The sequence below is a fragment of the Linepithema humile genome, chromosome 6, assembly GCF_040581485.1.
Source record: "Linepithema humile isolate Giens D197 chromosome 6, Lhum_UNIL_v1.0, whole genome shotgun sequence".
Taxonomy (NCBI): Eukaryota; Metazoa; Arthropoda; class Insecta; order Hymenoptera; family Formicidae; genus Linepithema; species Linepithema humile.
In genome coordinates this window covers 27,351,103-27,369,376 of record NC_090133.1, presented here as the reverse complement: position 1 = coordinate 27,369,376, position 18,274 = coordinate 27,351,103, and the positions used below count along the sequence as shown (strand labels likewise).

The 18,274-nt window shown below is 32.7% G+C and overlaps 4 protein-coding genes across 12 annotated transcripts in view; 3 read left to right on the top strand and 1 right to left on the bottom strand.

Annotated features, from left to right (window-relative positions):
- Positions 1-18,274, bottom strand: part of LOC137000540 (uncharacterized) — a 40,998-nt gene that overhangs the window by 8,803 nt on the left and 13,921 nt on the right. The window lies entirely within an intron of this gene.
- LOC105671307 (A disintegrin and metalloproteinase with thrombospondin motifs adt-2-like) lies at positions 268-2,927 on the top strand. 3 transcript variants are annotated; one of them, XM_012365326.2, is made up of 6 exons: positions 268-525; positions 624-836; positions 947-1,662; positions 1,890-2,236; positions 2,298-2,491; positions 2,646-2,787. In XM_012365326.2, exons 1-6 carry the CDS (start codon positions 412-414, stop codon positions 2,682-2,684), a joined length of 1,623 nt encoding a protein of 540 aa, XP_012220749.2. In that variant the 5' UTR covers positions 268-411; the 3' UTR covers positions 2,685-2,787. The 3 variants fall into 3 exon arrangements, with proteins under 3 accessions (XP_012220749.2, XP_067213581.1, XP_012220748.2); XM_067357480.1 differs by having other exon boundaries at positions 272-328; positions 2,298-2,927; XM_012365325.2 differs by having other exon boundaries at positions 273-525; positions 2,298-2,927.
- Positions 4,208-7,048, top strand: LOC105671190 (A disintegrin and metalloproteinase with thrombospondin motifs adt-2-like). Its single transcript, XM_067357463.1, has 5 exons — positions 4,208-4,408; positions 4,499-4,708; positions 4,819-5,534; positions 5,762-6,120; positions 6,181-7,048. Exons 1-5 carry the CDS (start codon positions 4,292-4,294, stop codon positions 6,756-6,758), a joined length of 1,980 nt encoding a protein of 659 aa, XP_067213564.1. The 5' UTR covers positions 4,208-4,291; the 3' UTR covers positions 6,759-7,048.
- Positions 8,223-17,879, top strand: LOC105671304 (A disintegrin and metalloproteinase with thrombospondin motifs adt-2-like). Of its 7 annotated transcripts, XM_067357456.1 has the most exons (9): positions 12,170-12,586; positions 12,677-12,886; positions 12,997-13,724; positions 13,968-14,326; positions 14,387-16,274; positions 16,377-16,556; positions 16,800-17,158; positions 17,217-17,624; positions 17,700-17,879. In XM_067357456.1, exons 1-5 carry the CDS (start codon positions 12,470-12,472, stop codon positions 14,962-14,964), a joined length of 1,992 nt encoding a protein of 663 aa, XP_067213557.1. In that variant the 5' UTR covers positions 12,170-12,469; the 3' UTR covers positions 14,965-16,274; positions 16,377-16,556; positions 16,800-17,158; positions 17,217-17,624; positions 17,700-17,879. The 7 variants fall into 7 exon arrangements, with proteins under 7 accessions (XP_067213558.1, XP_012220746.1, XP_067213557.1 ...); XM_012365323.2 differs by lacking the exons at positions 12,170-12,586; positions 12,677-12,886 and adding exons at positions 8,388-8,408; positions 8,780-8,989 and having other exon boundaries at positions 17,217-17,879; XM_012365319.2 differs by having other exon boundaries at positions 14,387-16,064; positions 17,217-17,879.

The window sequence follows — 18,274 nt, the reverse complement described above, 5'->3', positions numbered from 1 at the left end:
TCCCACAATATTGCAAATTTTATGTGAAAAATATACAATTCAAAGTCGAAAAGAAAAATACGAATATTCAAGATAAACCAATAAAACGTACATACATTTTATTACCATATATTTCAACAAAATAGACAAACGATAACTTATTAATATGTATACATTTTATTAGGACACCTTGTATATGTAACAAAAAAGTTATATATACAATAAGTGTCACACGACACGAATGATATTCCTAAACGCAGATACCAGTATGTGTTTGTATGCGATTAGAAGATACAACGAACATTGAATGCTCAGAATCTGCAGCAGCAAAAAGAGCATTATAGCGTATGTATGTAATAAGTAATTTTATACAAAAAAAAAACGTTGATAAAACATTTTTAAGTACTCAAACTACAAAATGCGAGAAATAACATGTTCTTCCTATTGAAATTGATGTTAGTTATATTATTAAATGAAACATATGCGTATATCACGCAAGATATCGAAACAATATTACTGCCAGTATTAAATTCGAGCGCAAAAGAAGTACGTGAGTTTTATTGTGTTGCATTATTCATTGCTCAACGCTTCAAATATTATTCCAAAATTATTGAGCCTTTTATTTATTGTTATTCAAATTGCAGATACCACTAACTCTGAAAGTTTTTGGAACACAAATTCAGCTAAACCTGCGTAGAAACGACCAAATTGTATCGCCTTTGTTTAATGTATGGAAACATGACGCAAAAGGCATCACCAAAAAATTGTCGCAATCAAACGCATCGAGCCCTTGCTATTATTTTCACGAAGATAATATCACCATTTCGGCCATAAAATTTCGTCAAAAATCTGGATGGGTCAGTGTACCATATAAAAATCAAATTGTTTTAACTTTTAATCTTAATTTCTTTTTGTTTCATATATAAACATGGTAAGCAAGAACTTAACACATATTTTTCAAAAGTAGGAGGGATTCGTTCTTTTGAAGGATGACACGTTGGAAATTAGACCATTGCGGGATGACTTGGCGTCTTCGTCCTTAACCGATAATTTTTGCGTTAAAGAAGAAATTAACATTTCATTTGGCAAAACTCACCTAATTAAAAGATCTTTGCAATTATCTGCAGACACAAGTTTTTATAATTTGAATAATTTTAAACTGAAGCGACGTTATGTAAAAAATACGCAAAAAAAATTAACTATAGAATTGGCTGTTTTCTTCGATGAAGCCGCATATCGTACGTTCATGCCTTTTCTGGACGAAAATAAAAAAATGTTGCGCATGTTGATATTAGCATATGTCAATAATATCCAAGCTGTGTTCCATCATCCGAGTTTGGGTGTTTCTATCGATATTTCATTGGTATATTTGGAAATTATGGAAAAACAGCCATCACATTTACCAGTTTTTGGTGGCAACGCTAGCGAAGTGCTGGATTTGTTCTGCTATTATGCGCAAACTCGAAATCCTCCGGACGACAATGATCCGCATCACTGGGACGTTGGTCTTTACGTAACCGGAATAAATATTGGAGAGATGGAAGAAGGTATTCTAGGATTAGCCCATCCCGATGGCGGGTGCAACTTAACTAAATCGTGTGCGATAGTAGAATTCGGTACTGCGAGTAAAATATCCACGGGTTTTTCATCGTCTCTCATTGCTGCTCATGAGATCGGTCATGTGTAAGTTTATATATAATAGTTTTACGTGTAAATTAAGTATAAATAATATGTTTTATAAGAATTAATTAAATTATTTAATTTAAAAGCAAAAAGTAACAAAACTGTTAAGATTTGTTCCTTTAATTATTCAGTATGTTAATTATTGATATATTTTAATATGAAATATTTAGAATAAACAATGTAAAGTAAAGCTTTTTGTCAAAATTATTAATTTATTTGTTCCAAAGCTTAGGAATTGAACATGATTCAATGCCATGTGATATAGATAAATATATAATGTCACATCGCAAACTCTATCAAGGCCAAGTAACATGGTCCGAATGTAGCCGTAATACAGTTGAAGAACTATGGACTGCACAAAAGTGTCTTGGAGATCGTACGAGATCGAAAGACGTATATGATCATTCGCGTTATCACGATTTACCCGGAAGACAATGGACCGCTAAAGCGCAATGCGAAATATATTTTCGCGACAACGATGCAAACGTCGTCTCGTTGCTTGACATATGCAAAACCTTACAATGCGAATTATTTAATAAGAATGGGTCTTACTTCACGGGACCAGCGTTGGAAGGTGCGTTTTCACTTGCTGATCTCTCAAATAGTTTATGATTTAATTAATCTCATTTTTTTAGGCACTTATTGCGCACCTGGAAAGGAATGTCGCGGTGGAGAATGTGTGTCCGTTATCAAACCATACAATTTTAAGTGTTGTCCAGAAGATAACTGGAGTGAATGGAAAGAAGGCACCTGTCAAAGTAGTTGCTTCAAGAAATCTAAAGGCGTAAGAGTCAGACGACGATCTTGCAAACACAGAAATCGCAGATCGGTGAGTTGCAAAGGGCTATATTACGACGTGGTCCTGTGCAATGATACTTTATTTTGTACTGAGAAACGCAAGATGATCAACTCATTTATCAAAATGAAATGCATGGCAATGTTTAGCGATTTGACGCTTAAACTAACAACTGACTTGGATTTAGAATGGCAGGCCTCTCATGACGTCGAGAAACCGTGGATAGCCTGTACCATACACTGTCCACGAAGAAAGTTATCTACTGATGACGTACACTTGGAAATGCTCAGCTTTCGTATCGACCCATACTTACCAGATGGAACGTGGTGTCACAATGAAAATGGCCAAGATTATTACTGCCGACAACACTACTGTCTACCGGAAAGCTACTCTTACGAATAGTTGTTGATTATCGACAAGTGTGAACGAGGATCGAGAAAAAAAAATTATTAAACTCTCGTAAATCAGTTTAGTATAGTTGGTCAATTCGTTTCGTACCAAATTTTCGATCGCACAATTTGTCATGTTAACAATTGTTTTCCGTATCATCCATACCTTGCTTCATGAAACAAATGGACAAAGAATCGCGTCAAATTATCAGGATCTAAAACCAATTCCATCGATAAAATTCCATGATTGAAAACGTAAAAAAAAACAATAAAAAATAATAAGTAATAATTAACATGTTTGCAAAAAGCAAAAATAAATAGTTAAATACAGAAGAGGTTTTATTTTGTACGAGACAATGTGTCGATAGAAGGTAAACAAGAACGACAACGATACTCACTATGTTGTATATTTTAATAGTCTACCAATGTTTCATTAATAACCTATACAGAAACAATTAATAAACAAAAAAAAATAAAGGAAAATTTATTAAAAAATAAAATAATTTTCAAAATTATTTAATACATACTATTATTTATTTATTGAACACATAAACTCGGTAACCGAATACGGCACGTCAGAAATGAATAAGTTACAACATATTTTCTAACTTAGTAAATCGGTAAACAATTTTTTTTATATTAAATTTGATATTTATAATGTTAAATTGCGTTAGCAATATTAAGTTCCAGTCATTTTAAAATTTTCATTCATTAAAATTTTTTGCGTTCGTGTGTAATGTTTGTGAATAGTGTTACATATTCCACATATCAATCATAATTTGCATTTTATCAAATTCCACTGCTTACCAGTATTAAATACAATGAAATATACAATTCAGAACCAAAAAAAAAACAATACATACATAAAGGATGTCCCAATAAAGTGTATATATACATGTAGGAATCGGAAATCCGTTTGCCATGCGCACGCTGCGCGTCCGCGCCTAGCAGCGATTAGAATAACGATAAGTTAGTTTAGTCTTTGTCGTAGTAATAGTAAGATCTCGTGAGAGATCTCACGATAAAAGAACACGCCTTATGTTTATTTCATATTTATAAAAATGTATTCTTTAAGTGCATGAGCGTTTCCGTCAATGATCCTACATACATTTTACCATTATATATTATAACAAAATGGACAGACATTAACTTGCTAAGTGTGTATACATTCCATTGGGACATCTTGTATATATAGTACAAAAAATATATATACAACAAGTGTCACCCGACACGAATGAGATTCCTAAACCTAGATGCCAGTATGTATTCAATACGCGATCAGAAGATACGACAAACCGGAAGGTATTATAACGTATATTATAAGTAATATAATACATAAAAAGACGTTATAAAACATTAATAAAACGTTAATAAAACGTCATAAAACATTAATAAAACGTTAATAAAACGTTTCCTAGTACTATAATTGAAAAACGCAAGAAACATGTTTTTCATGTTGAAATTGGTGATAATAATTTTATTAAATAAATCGTACGCGTATATCACACAAAATATCGAAACAATATTGCTGCCAGCATTGAATTTGAAAAGCACAGAGAACGTACGTTAGTTCTACAGCTTCACTCATTGTTCAATGTCTAAAATATTCGACAATTGTCATATCTTTTATTTATTGTCATCTAATTTTCAGACACCGTTAACTCTTAAAGTCTTTGGAAAACAAATTCAGTTAAACCTGTGTAGAAATGTCCAAATAGTATCTACGTTTAAAACATGGAAACATGACGCAACAGACATCACAAAAGAATTGTCGGAGTTAAATGCATCAGATCCTTGCTATTATTTTCACGAAGATAATATCAGCATTTCGGCCATAAACTTTCGTCAAGAATCTGGATGGGTCAGTGTACTATATAAAAATTAAACTGTTTTAACTTTTAATCTTAATTTCTTTTTGTTTTATATATAAACATGGTAAGCAAGAACTTGACACATATTTATCAAAAGTAGGAAGGATTCGTTCTCTTGAAGGATATCACGTTGGAAATTAGACCATTGCGGGATGACTTGTCGTCTTCGTCTTTAACCGACGATTTTTGCGTTAAAGAAGAAATTAACATTTCATTTGGCAAAACTCACTTAATTAAAAGATCTTTGAAACTATCTTCAGATACAAATTTTCATAATTTGGATAATTTTAAACTGAAGCGACGTTATGTACGCAATACGCAAGAAAAATTAACTATAGAACTGGCTGTTTTTTTTGACGAAGCCGCATATCGCACCTTCATGCCATTTCTGGACAACAATGAACGAAAGTTGCATATGTTGATATTAGCGTATGTGAATAATATCCAAACTATGTTCCATCATCCGAGTTTGGGTGTTTCTATCGATATTTCGTTGGTATATTTAGAAATTATGAAAAAACAACCGTCAAATTTGCCAATTTTTGGCGGCGACGCTAGAAAACTATACTACTCATTTTGCGAATACGCAAATACTCGCAATCCTTCAAACGACATTGATCCACATCACTGGGACATTGGTCTTTATCTAACCGGAATAGACATTTATTTGAAAGACCAATCTATCCTGGGAATATCCTTCGTGAACGGTGACTGCGAAACAATCGATTCGTGTGCGATAGCAGAATTCGGTATTGCAAATGCTCTATCTTCAGGTTTTGCATCAACTCTCGTTGCTGCTCATGAAATTGGCCATATGTAAATTTATAATAGTTTTACGCATAAATTATATAGAAATAATATATTTTATAAAAATTTATTTATTTGTACAACTTATAAGCAGAATGTAAAGAAACTTTTTAGGAGATTTGTTCTTTTAAAAGTTTTTTGTGTTAATTATTAAAAAATTTTAATATAAAAATATTTAAAATAAAGAATGCAAAGTAATGCATACTGTCCAAATTAATAATTTATTTGTTTTAAAGTTTAGGAATGGGACACGATACCGAGTATAAAAAACCATGTAAAACATACAAAAATATAATGTCATTATACCAATTCAATCAAGGCCAAGTAACATGGTCCGAGTGTAGTCGTTATATAGCTAGCAGACTATGGCACACAAAACCATGTCTTCGAGATCGTACGAAAAATCTCGAAGACGTATTTGACCATTCGCGGTATCAAAATTTACCCGGAAGAGAATGGACTGCCAAAGCACAATGCGAAGTATATTTCCGAGACAAGGATGCGAACGTAGTCTCGTTGCTTGATATATGCAAAACCTTAGAATGTGAAACGCCTCATAAGAAAGGCTTTTACTTAACGGGACCGGCGTTAGACGGTGCGTTTCTATTTGCTAATCTCTCAAATACTTTATTGCTTAATTAATCTCATTTTTTAGGCACTTATTGCGCACCCGAGAAAGAATGTTGGGGCGAAGAATGCGTGCCCGTTCTGAAACCGCCTCTCGATTATTGTGAAGAGGATAATTGGAGTGAATGGAAAGAGAGCCCCTGTCAAAGTAGTTGTTTAGAGAAATCTAAAGGCGTAAAAGTCAAACGACGTTCTTGCAAACATGGACTTCACAGAACGGCGAGTTGCGAAGGATCATATTACGACGTGGCTCTGTGCGATGACTCGATGCTCTGTACTAAAAATCGCATGACAATCGACAACTTCACTCTCCTGAAATGCATTGAATTTGGCAATAATGAAGATTTAAAATTATTTGGTGTCGAATTAGAACACGTGGCGCCACGGCAAGTTAAGCCCTTTCATAGTTACGAGGAACCGTGGAAGGCCTGTACCATACACTGCGTACTTAAACATTCAAATTATTACTACGCACCACGCTTGGAATTGCTCAGCTTGGGTATCGATCCATACTTTCCAGATGGAACGTGGTGTCACAATAAAGATGGCCAGGATTATTACTGCCGCCAACATTATTGTCGGCCGGAAAACTACACTCAAAAATAATTGTCGAAAGATTATCGATGTGAGTGAACGAGAATGGAGAAAAGAGAAAATTATAAAACGCGCGTACATCAGTCTAGAATAGTTGATCAATTCGTTTGGTACCGAATGTTCGAACAATGTGTCGTTAATAACATCTATTTTGCGTATCATTTACAATTTACTTAATAAAGAGAAATAGACTAAGACTTACATCGAATTATCAGTATCCAAAATTAATTCCGTCGATTAGCAATAATACAAACATGAAAAAATAACAAAAAAATAATAGGTAATATTTAATATGTGTCCAAAACGCGAAAATAAATAGCTAAATATAGTAGAGATATTTTTATTCCGTATGAAATATTGTGTCGAAAAAATAAAGGAGAGTGATGACGTCACTCACTGTGTTATGTATTTCAATAGACTACTAATGTTTCATTAATAACCTATACAGAAACGATTAATAAACAAAAAAATTAAGAAAATTTTATTAAAAAATATCATAATTTTCAAAATTATTTGGTACATACTATTATTTATTTATTGAACACATAAACTCGGTAACCGAATACGGCACGTCAGAAATAAATAAGTTACAATATATTTTTTAACTCAGTAAACCGGTAAGCAATTGTATTTTCCTTTTATAGTAAATTTGATATTTATAATGTTAAATTGCGTCAGCAATATTAAGTTCCAGTCATTCTAAAATTTTCATTCATTAAAATTTTTTGCGTTCGTGAGTAATGTTTGTGAAACACTCAAAAAAATGATCTTGCAATAATAGCTAAAATTTTCTAGGTGTAAAAAATTAACTAAAACAGATAAATGATTAGCAACTGTTGTGATATTGCATATGTAATTACTTAATCAGTTTAGATGACAGAAACAGAATATATATCTGTATTGTTTGTAAACTTTAAAAAGAAAGTTTCTCTAAAGCGCCTATCTATATAAAATCAATCACGTGTTAGATCATGCAATGAATAACATTTAGCAATGGTACCTAAATTTTTCAGAAGCTATTGCTAGAACATTACTGCTATAAATTCTATATGTGACAAACAATGTTTTCACAGATGCGAAAAATAGCGATACATTCTTGTTGCGATATCTAGAAATCTAACTACATCAGCGAAATATTTTTTTGAATGAATGTTACACATTCTACATATCAGTCATAATTTGCATTTTATCAAATTCCACTGCTTGCCAGTATTAAATACAATGAAATATACAATTCAGAACCAAAAAAAAAAAAACAATACATACATAAAGGATGTCCCAATGAAGTGTATATATACATGTAAGAATCGGAAATCCGTTTGCCATGCGCACGCTGTGCGTCCGCGCCTAGCGGCGATTAGAATGACAATAAGTTAGTTTAGTCTTTGTCGTAGTAATAGTAAGATCTCGTGAGAGATCCCGCGGTAAAAGAACGCGCCTTATGTTTATTTCATTTTTATAATAAAATATTCTTTAAGTGCATGAGCGTTTCCGTCAATGATCCTACATACATTTTACCATTATATATTATAACAAAATGGACAGACATTAACTTGCTAAGTGTGTATACATTCCATTGGGACATCCTGTATATGTTGCACAAAAAATATATACACAACAAGTGGCACCCGACACGAATGAGATTCCTAAACCTAGATGACAGTATGTATTCAATACGCGATCAAAAGATACGACAAACCGGAAAGTATTATAACGTATATTATAAGTAATTGAATATATAAAAAGACGTTATAAAACATTAATAAAACGTTAATAAAACGTTAAAAAAACGTTTCCAAGTACTATAATTGAAAAACGCAAGAAACATGTTTTTCATATTGAAGTTGGTGATAATAATTTTATTAAATAAATCGTACGCGTATATCACACAAAATATCGAAACAATATTGCTGCCAACATTGAATTTAAAAAACACTGAGAAAGTATGTTAGTTCTACAGCTTCATTCATTGTTGAATGTCTAAATTATTCGATAATTGTCATATCTTTTATTTATTGTCATTTAATTTTCAGATACCGTTAACTCTTAAAGTCTTTGGAAAACAGATTCAGTTAAACCTGCATAAAAATAACCAAATAGTACCTACATTTAAATTATGGGAACATGACGCAACAGACATCACAAAAGAATTGTCGGAATTAAATGCATCGGATCCTTGCTATTATTTTCACAAAGATAATATCAGCATTTCGGCCCTAAACTTTCGTCAAGAATCTGGATGGGTCAGTGTACCATATAAAAATTATACTGTTTTAACTTTTAATCTTAATTTCTTTTTGTTTTATATATAAACATGGTAAGCAAAAACTTAAGACATATTTTTCAAAAGTAGAAAGGATTCGTTCTCTTGGAGGATGTCACGTTGGAAATTAGACCATTGCGGGATGACTTGGCGTCTTCGTCCTTAACCAACGATTTTTGCGTTAAAGAAGAAATTAACATTTCATTTGGCAAATCTCACCTAATTAAAAGATCTTTGCAATTATCTGCAGACACAAGTTTTCACAATTTGGATAATTTTAAACTGAAGCGGCGTTATGTACGAAATACACAAGAAAAATTAACTATGGAACTGGCTGTTTTCTTCGACGAAGCCGCATATCGTACCTTCATGCCATTTCTGGACAACGATGAGCAAATGTTGCATATGATGATATTAGCGTATGTGAATAATATCCAAGCTATGTTCCATCATCCGAGTTTGGGCGTTTCTATCGATATTTCGTTGGTATATTTAAAAATTATGAAAAAACAACCGTCAAATTTGCCAGTTTTTGGCGGACACGCTACCAAACTGCACGATTCATTTTGCGATTACGCACAAACTCGCAATCCTGTGGACGACAATGATCCACATCACTGGGACATTGGTCTTTATCTAACCGGAATAGACATATATTCGACGACACGTTTAACCCAGGGAATATCCTTCCAGGACGGAGCCTGCAAAACATTCGATTCGTGTGCGATAGCAGAATTTGGTATTGATTATTATCTATCTTCAGGTTTTGCATCAACTTTCATTGCTGCTCGTAAAATTGGCCATCTGTAAGTTTATAATAGTTTTGCGTATAAATTAAATAAAAATAATATATTTTATAAAAATTTATTTATTTGTACAATTTATAAGCAGAAAGTAAAGAAATTTTTTAGGAGATTTGTTCTTTAAAATGTTTCTTGTGTTAATAATTAATAAAACTTAATATAAAAATATTTAGAATAAAGAATGCAAAGTAATGCATATTGTCCAAATTAATAATTTATTTCTTTTAAAGTTTAGGAATGGAGCTCGATTCCGACTATAAAAATCCATGTAAAACATACAAAAATATAATGTCATTTTACCAATTCTATCAAGGCCAAGCAACATGGTCCGAATGTAGTCGTTATATAGCTAGCAGACTATGGCACACAAAACCATGTCTTCGAGATCGTACGAAAAATCTCGAAGACGTATTTGACCATTCGCGGTATCAAAATTTACCCGGAAGAGAATGGACTGCCAAAGCACAATGCGAAGTATATTTTCGAGACAAGGATGCGAACGTAGTCTCGTTGCTCGACATATGCAAAACCTTAGAATGTGAAACGCCTCATAAGAAAGGCTTTTACTTAACGGGACCGGCGTTAGACGGTGCGTTTCCATTTGCTGATCTCTCAAATACTTTATGGTTTAATTAATCTCATTTTTTAGGCACTTATTGCGCACCCGAGAAAGAATGTTGGGGCGAAGAATGCGTGCCCGTTCTGAAACCGCCTCTCGATTATTGTGAAGAGGATAATTGGAGTGAATGGAAAGAGAGCCCCTGTCAAAGTAGTTGTTTAGAGAAATCTAAAGGCGTAAAAGTCAAACGACGTTCTTGCAAACATGGACTTCACAGAACGGCGAGTTGCGAAGGATCATATTACGACGTGGCTCTGTGCGATGACTCGATGCTCTGTACTAAAAATCGCATGACAATCGACAACTTCACTCTCCTGAAATGCATTGAATTTAGCAATAATAAACATTTAAAAATATTTGCTATCGAATTGGAACGCGTGGCGCCACGGCAAATTAAGTCCTTTCATAGTTACGAGGAACCGTGGAAGGCCTGTACCATACACTGCGTACTTAAACATTCAAATTATTACTACGCACCACGCTTGGAATTGCTCAGCTTGGGTATCGATCCATACTTTCCAGATGGAACGTGGTGTTACAATAAAGATGGCCAGGATTATTACTGCCGCCAACATTATTGTCGGCCGGAAAACTACACTCAAAAATAATTGTCGAAAGATTATCGATGTGAGTGAACGAGAATGGAGAAAAGAGAAAATTATAAAACGCGCGTACATCAGTCTAGAATAGTTGGTCAATTCGTTTGGTACCAAATGTTCGATCAAACAATCTGTCGTTATTAACATCTGTTTTGTGTATCATCCACAATTTACTTAATAAAGAGAAATAGACTAAGACTTACATCGAATTATCAGCATCCAAAATTAATTCCGTCGATTAGCAATAATACAAACATGAAAAAATAACAAAAAAATAATAAGTAATATTTAATATGTTTACAAAACGCAAAAATAAGTAGCGAAATATAGTAGAAATATTTTTATTTCGTATGAAATATTGTGTCGAAAAAATAAAGGAGAGTGATGACGTCACTCACTGTGTTATGTATTTCAATAGACTACTAATGTTTCATTAATAACCTATACAGAAACGATTAATAAACAAAAAAATTAAGAAAATTTTATTAAAAAATATCATAATTTTCAAAATTATTTGGTACATACTATTATTTATTTATTGAACACATAAACTCGGTAACCGAATACAGCACGTCAGAAATGAATAAGTTACAATATAGTTTCTAACTCAGTAAAGCGATAAGCAATTGTATTTTCCTTTTATATTAAATTTGATATTTATAATGTTAAATTGCGTCAGCAATATTAAGTTCCAGTCATTCTAAAATTTTCATTCATTAAAATTTTTTGCGTTCGTGAGTAATGTTTGTGAATAGTGTTACATATTCAACATATGAATCATAATTTGCATTTTATAAAATTCCACTGCTTACACGTATTAAATATATGTATTAAATACAATGAAATATACAATTTAGAATCGAAAAAAACAATACATACATAAAGAATGTCCCAATAAAGTGTATATATACATTTAGAAATCGGAAATCCGTTTGCCATGCGCACGCTGCGCGTCCGCGCCTAGCAGCGATTAGAATAACGATAAGTTAGTTTAGTCTTTGTCGTAGTAATAGTAAGATGTCGTGAGAGATCTCACGATAAAAGAACACGCCTTATGTTTATTTCATATTTATAATAAAGTATTCTTTAAGTGCATGAGCATTTCCGTCAATGATCCTACATACATTTTACCATTATATATTATAACAAAATGGACAGACATTAACTTGCTAAGTGTGTCTACATTCCATTGGGACATCCTGTATGTGTTGCACAAAAAATATATACACAACAAGTGTCACCCGACACGAATGAGATTCCTAAACCTAGATGCCAGTATGTATTCAATACGCGATCAGAAGATACGACAAACCGGAAGGTATTATAACGTATATTATAAGTAATATAATACATAAAAAGACGTTATAAAACATTAATAAAACGTTAATAAAACGTTAATAAAACGTTTCCAAGTACTATAATTAAAAAGCGCAAGAAACATGTTTTTCATATTGAAGTTGGTGATAATAATTTTATTAAATAAATCGTACGCGTATATCACACAAAATATCGAAACAATATTGCTGCCAACATTGAATTTGAAAAACACAGAGAAAGTACGTTAGTTCTACAGCTTCACTCATTGTTAAATGTCTAAAATATTCGATAATTGTCATATCTTTTATTTATTGTCATCTAATTTTCAGATACCGTTAACTCTTAAAGTTTTTGGAACACAGATTCAGTTAAATCTGCATAGAAATGACCAAATAGTACCTACATTTAAATTATGGAAACATGACGCAACAGACATCACAAAAAAATTGTCAGAATTAAATGCATCGGATCCTTGCTATTATTTTCACGAAGATCATATCAGCATTTCGGCCATAAACTATCGTAAAGAATCTGGATGGGTCAGTGTACCATATAAAAATTAAATTGTTTTAACTTTTAATCTTAACTTTTTTTTGTTTTATTTATAAACATGGTAAGCAAAAACTTGACACATATTTATCTAATGTAGGAAGGATTCGTTCTCTTGAAGAATGTCACGTTGGAAATTAGACCATTGCGGGATGACTTGGCGTCTTCGTCTTTAACCGACGATTTTTGCGTTAAAGAAGAAATTAACATTTCATTTGGCAAATCTCACCTAATTAAAAGATCTTTGCAATTATCTGCAGACACAAGTTTTCATAATTTGGACAATTTTAAACTGAAGCAACGTCGTGTAAAAAATACGAAAAAAAAATTAACTATAGAATTGGCTGTTTTTCTCGACGAAGCTGCATATCGTACGTTCATGTCTTTTCTGGACGGAAATAAAGAAATGTTGCGCATGATGATATTAGCGTATGTAAATAATATAGAAGCTGTGTTCCATCATCCTAGTTTGGGAGTTTCTGTCGATATTTCGTTGGTATATTTGAAAATTATGAATAAACAACCGTCAAATTTGCCAGTTTACGGCGGCGATAAGAAACGATTGCATTCGTTCTGTAATTACACGGAAACTCTTAATCCTACGGACGACAATGATCCAGATCACTGGGACGTTGGTCTTTATCTAACCGGAAGAAATCTTTATTACACCGAGCAAGGCGTAGTCGAAAATAGTACCCTAGGTATATCTAACAAAAATAGTGCGTGCACATTATTTCAGTCGTGTGTGGTAACAGAATTCGGTATTGCGGATACTGTATCCTCGGGTTTTTCATCGTCTCTCACTACTGCTCATGAGATCGGTCATGTGTAAGTTTTTATATAATAGTTTTTACTAGTTTTATATAATAGTTTTAGTGTAAATTAAGTATAAATATGTTTCAAAAAAATTTACTGAATTGTTTAGTTTAAAAGCAAAAAGTAAACAAATTCTTTTAAGAGATTTGTTCCTTTAATTATTCAGTATGTTAATTATTAATAAATTTTAATAAAAAAATATTGACAATAATCATTGCTAAGTAAAGCAAAATTAATAATTTCTTTGTTTTAAAGTTTAGGAATGGAACACGATTCCGATTATACAAAACCATGTAAAACATACAAATATATAATGTCATCCTACCAATTCCATCAAGGACAAATAGCATGGTCCGAGTGTAGTCGTGATATAGCTAGCAGACTATGGCACACAAAACCATGTCTTCGAGATCGTACGAAAAATCTCGAAGACGTATTTGACCATTCGCGGTATCAAAATTTACCCGGAAGAGAATGGACTGCCAAAGCACAATGCGAAGTATATTTCCGAGACAAGGATGCGAACGTAGTCTCGTTGCTTGATATATGCAAAACCTTGGAATGTGAAACGCCTCATAAGAAAGGCTTTTACTTAACGGGACCGGCGTTGGACGGTGCGTTTCCATTTGCTGATCTCTCAAATAGTTTATGGCTTAATTAATCTCATTTTTTAGGCACTTATTGCGCACCCGGGAAGGAATGTTGGGGCGGAGAATGCGTGCCCGTTCTGAAACCGCCTCTCGATTATTGTGAAGAAGATAATTGGAGTGAATGGAAAGAGAGCCCCTGTCAAAGTAGTTGTTTAGAGAAATCTAAAGGCGTAAAAGTCAAACGACGTTCTTGCAAACATGGACTTCACAGAACGGCGAGTTGCGAAGGACCATATTACGACGTGGCTCTGTGCGATGACTCGATGCTCTGTACTAAAAATCGCACGAAAATCTACAACTTCACTCTCCTGAAATGCATTGAATTTGGCAATAATGAAGATTTAAAATTATTTGGTGTCGAATTAGAACACGTGGCGCCACGGCAAGTTAAGCCCTTTCATAGTTACGAGGAACCGTGGAAGGCCTGTACCATACACTGCGTACTTAAACATTCAAATTATTACTACGCACCACGCTTGGAATTGCTCAGCTTGGATATCGATCCATACGTTCCAGATGGAACGTGGTGTCACAATAAAGATGGCCAGGATTATTACTGCCGCCAACATTATTGTCGGCCGGAAAACTACACTCAAAAATAATTGTCGAAAGATTATCGATGTGAGTGAACGAGGATGCAGAAAAGAGAAAATTATAAAACGCGCGTACATCAGTCTAAAATAGTTGGTCGATTCGTTTGGTACCAAATGTTCGATCAAACAATCTGTTGTTATTAACATATGTTTAACGTATCATCCAAATCTTACTTAATAAAAACAAATGGATCAAGAATTACGTTCAATTATCAGCATCTACGACTAATTCCGTCGATTATACAAACATGAAAAAATAACAAAATAATAAGTAATATTTAATATGTTTACAAAACGCAAAAATAAGTAGCTAAATATAGTAGAGATATTTTTATTTCGTATGAGATATTATGTCGAAAAAATGGACGAGAACAATGACGTCACTTACTATGTTATGTATTTCAATAGACTACCAATGTTTCATTAATACTTATATATAAACGATTAATAAACAAAAAAAAATAAAAAAAATTTTATTACGTAATTAAAAAATATACATAATTATTTATTAAAAATTTTTACTTATTTATCATTTAAACTCATGTGAGCACCGTAATTGCATAGAGAACGCTGTCAGAAACGGATAAGTTTCGATGTATTCTCTTAGTCAATCAGAAAATCAGTAACCAAATATAACTTAGTTTTATAACATATCACAATATTTATTCGGCTAAATTGCGCCAGCAATGTCATGTTCTAGTCATTCTAAAATTGTCGTTAATTAACATTTTCTTGATGTTTGAAAATAATATTGAAAATATTTAACAATAATGTTACATATTCTACATATCAATCACAATTCATATTTGTTAAAATTTTACCATTATCGCAAATATTATATGTGAAATATACAAATCAGAACTGAAAAAAGAAGATAAGGTGTCGCAATAAAATGTATATACATTTTATTCCATATATTTTTACAAGTAAAATAAATACACATTAACTTTTTAAATGTGTATATATTTTACTCGGACACTTTGTAAACGTAGCAAAGGAGAAATATATACAATAAATGTCACACGACACGAATTATACTTCCAAACCTAGGCGCCAGTATCTGTTCTATACGCGATCAGAAGATACAACGAACGTGAGAGTAGTATAACGTATGTACGTAATAAGTAATTTAATATATAAGAAGACGTTATATATATTTTTAAACATTTTCAAATACGCAAACTAAAAAACGTGAGAAACAACATGTTTTTCGTATTGAAATTGCTGTTAGTATTATTATTAAATATACATGCGCGTATATAACGCAAGATATCGAAACAATATTATTGCCAGCATTGAATTCGACAAGCGCAGAAGAAGTACGTGATTTTTATAGTGTTGCATTATATATTCATTGCTCAACGTTTCAAATATTATTCCAGAATTATTAAGTCTTTTATTCATTGTTATTCAAATTGCAGATACCACTAACTCTGAAAGTTTTTGGAACACAAATTCAGTTGAACTTGCATACCAACAATCATATAGTATCGTCCTTGCTTAAAGAATGGAAATATGACGCAAAAATGATCACAGAAGAATTATCGCTATTAAACGCTATTAAACTCATCTCTCATTGCTGCTCATGAGATCGGTCATGTGTAAGTTTTTATATAATAGTTTTTACTAGTTCTATATAATAGTTTTAATGTAAATTAAGTATAAATATGTTTCAAAAAAATTTATTGAATTGTTTAATTTAAAAGCAAATAGTAAACAAACCCTTTTAAAAGATTTGTTCCTTTAATTATTCAGTCTGTAAGTTATTAATAAATTTTAATATAAAAATATTTACAATAATCATTGCTAAGTAAAGCAAAATTAATAATTTCTTTGTTTTAAAGTTTAGAAATGGAACACGATTCCGATTGTACAAAACTATGTGACCCAAACAAGTACATAATGTCATCTGAAAAATCACGTCAAGGTCAAGTAACATGGTCCGAGTGCAGTCGTAATATAGTTGAAGGACTCTGGGAAACAAAAAAGTGCCTTCGAGATCGTACGAAAAATCTCGAAGACGCATATGACCATGCGCGGTATAAAAATTTACCCGGAAGACAATGGTGCGCCAAAGCACAATGTGAAATACATTTTCGCGACAAGGATGCGAACGTCGTCTCATTGCTTGATATATGTAAAACTTTGCAATGTGAAACGCCACACCGAGATGGGTATAACTTCATCGGATCAGCGTTGGAAGGTACATTATCTTACTGATCTCTTAAATACCTTACAGCTTAATTAATCTCATTTTTTAGGCACTTATTGCGCACCCGGGAAAGAATGTTGAAGCGAAGAATGCGTGCCCGATCTGCAACCGCCTCTCGATTATTGTGAAGATGATAACTGGAGTGAATGGAAAGAAAGCCCCTGTCGAAGTAGTTGCTTGGAGAAATCTAAAGGCGTAAAAGTCAGACGACGTTCTTGCAAACATGGAATTCGCAGAACGGCGAGTTGCGAAGGACCATATTACGACGTGGTTCTGTACGATGACTCGATGCTTTGCACTGAAAATCGCACGACAACCTCCCAGTTAACTACCGATAAATGCATTAAAATCAACGATTATCTAAAGCATGAATTCAGTATTGAACTGGAAAGTGGGCCGGGAGTTCAAGTCCTTCATAATGTCGCGGAACCGTGGAAAGCCTGTACTATACACTGCCGTAAAAAAGATTCACCAACTCTTTACGCATTTCGCTTCGAAATGATCAGCTTTAATATGGACCCATACTTTCCAGATGGAACGTGGTGTCACAATGAAGATGGCCAAGATTATTACTGCCGCCAACATTACTGTGTGCCGAAAAGCGAGTCTTAAGAATAATTGTCGGAAGATTATCAACGAGTGTAAAAGAAAATTGAGAAAAAAAAAACGCGTTAATTAATCTAGAATAGTTGGTCCATTCGTTTGATATGAATATTCAATAGGTCGATCTGTTAACATCCGTTTTGTAGATGCATCTATCATGCATATCTTGTTTGATGAAGAAAAGTGGACAAAGAATTTTGTCAAATTATTAGCATCTAAAATGAAATACGTCGATTAGCATTATTAAAAACGTGAAAAAATATAGATAATAAGTAATTAACATGTTTACAAAACAATAAAATTAATAACTGAATAAAAAAAAGGTATTTTCATATATTTCATATATAATAAAAATAATTTTTATTTCGGAAAAAAGAAAAAAAATTTTATTACATAATCAAAAGATATTAAATATTATTTGGTAAAAGCATTTATTTATTTATTTATTTACTGAATTCATGAGCTCCGAATAAGTAACGATCTTAGAAATGGATTAATTACAAT

Coding starts and splice junctions, on each gene's coding strand:
- LOC105671307 (XM_012365325.2), top strand. CDS start 412: ATGTTCTTCCTATTGAAATTGATGTTAGTTATATTATTAAATGAAACA. Junction 526..623: donor TAAATTCGAGCGCAAAAGAA/GTACGTGAGTTT, acceptor TTCAAATTGCAG/ATACCACTAACTCTGAAAGT. Junction 1,663..1,889: donor GCTCATGAGATCGGTCATGT/GTAAGTTTATAT, acceptor TTTGTTCCAAAG/CTTAGGAATTGAACATGATT.
- LOC105671190 (XM_067357463.1), top strand. CDS start 4,292: ATGTTTTTCATGTTGAAATTGGTGATAATAATTTTATTAAATAAATCG. Junction 4,409..4,498: donor ATTTGAAAAGCACAGAGAAC/GTACGTTAGTTC, acceptor TCTAATTTTCAG/ACACCGTTAACTCTTAAAGT. Junction 6,121..6,180: donor AACGGGACCGGCGTTAGACG/GTGCGTTTCTAT, acceptor CTCATTTTTTAG/GCACTTATTGCGCACCCGAG.
- LOC105671304 (XM_012365319.2), top strand. CDS start 12,470: ATGTTTTTCATATTGAAGTTGGTGATAATAATTTTATTAAATAAATCG. Junction 12,587..12,676: donor ATTTGAAAAACACAGAGAAA/GTACGTTAGTTC, acceptor TCTAATTTTCAG/ATACCGTTAACTCTTAAAGT. Junction 12,887..12,996: donor ATCGTAAAGAATCTGGATGG/GTCAGTGTACCA, acceptor TATCTAATGTAG/GAAGGATTCGTTCTCTTGAA.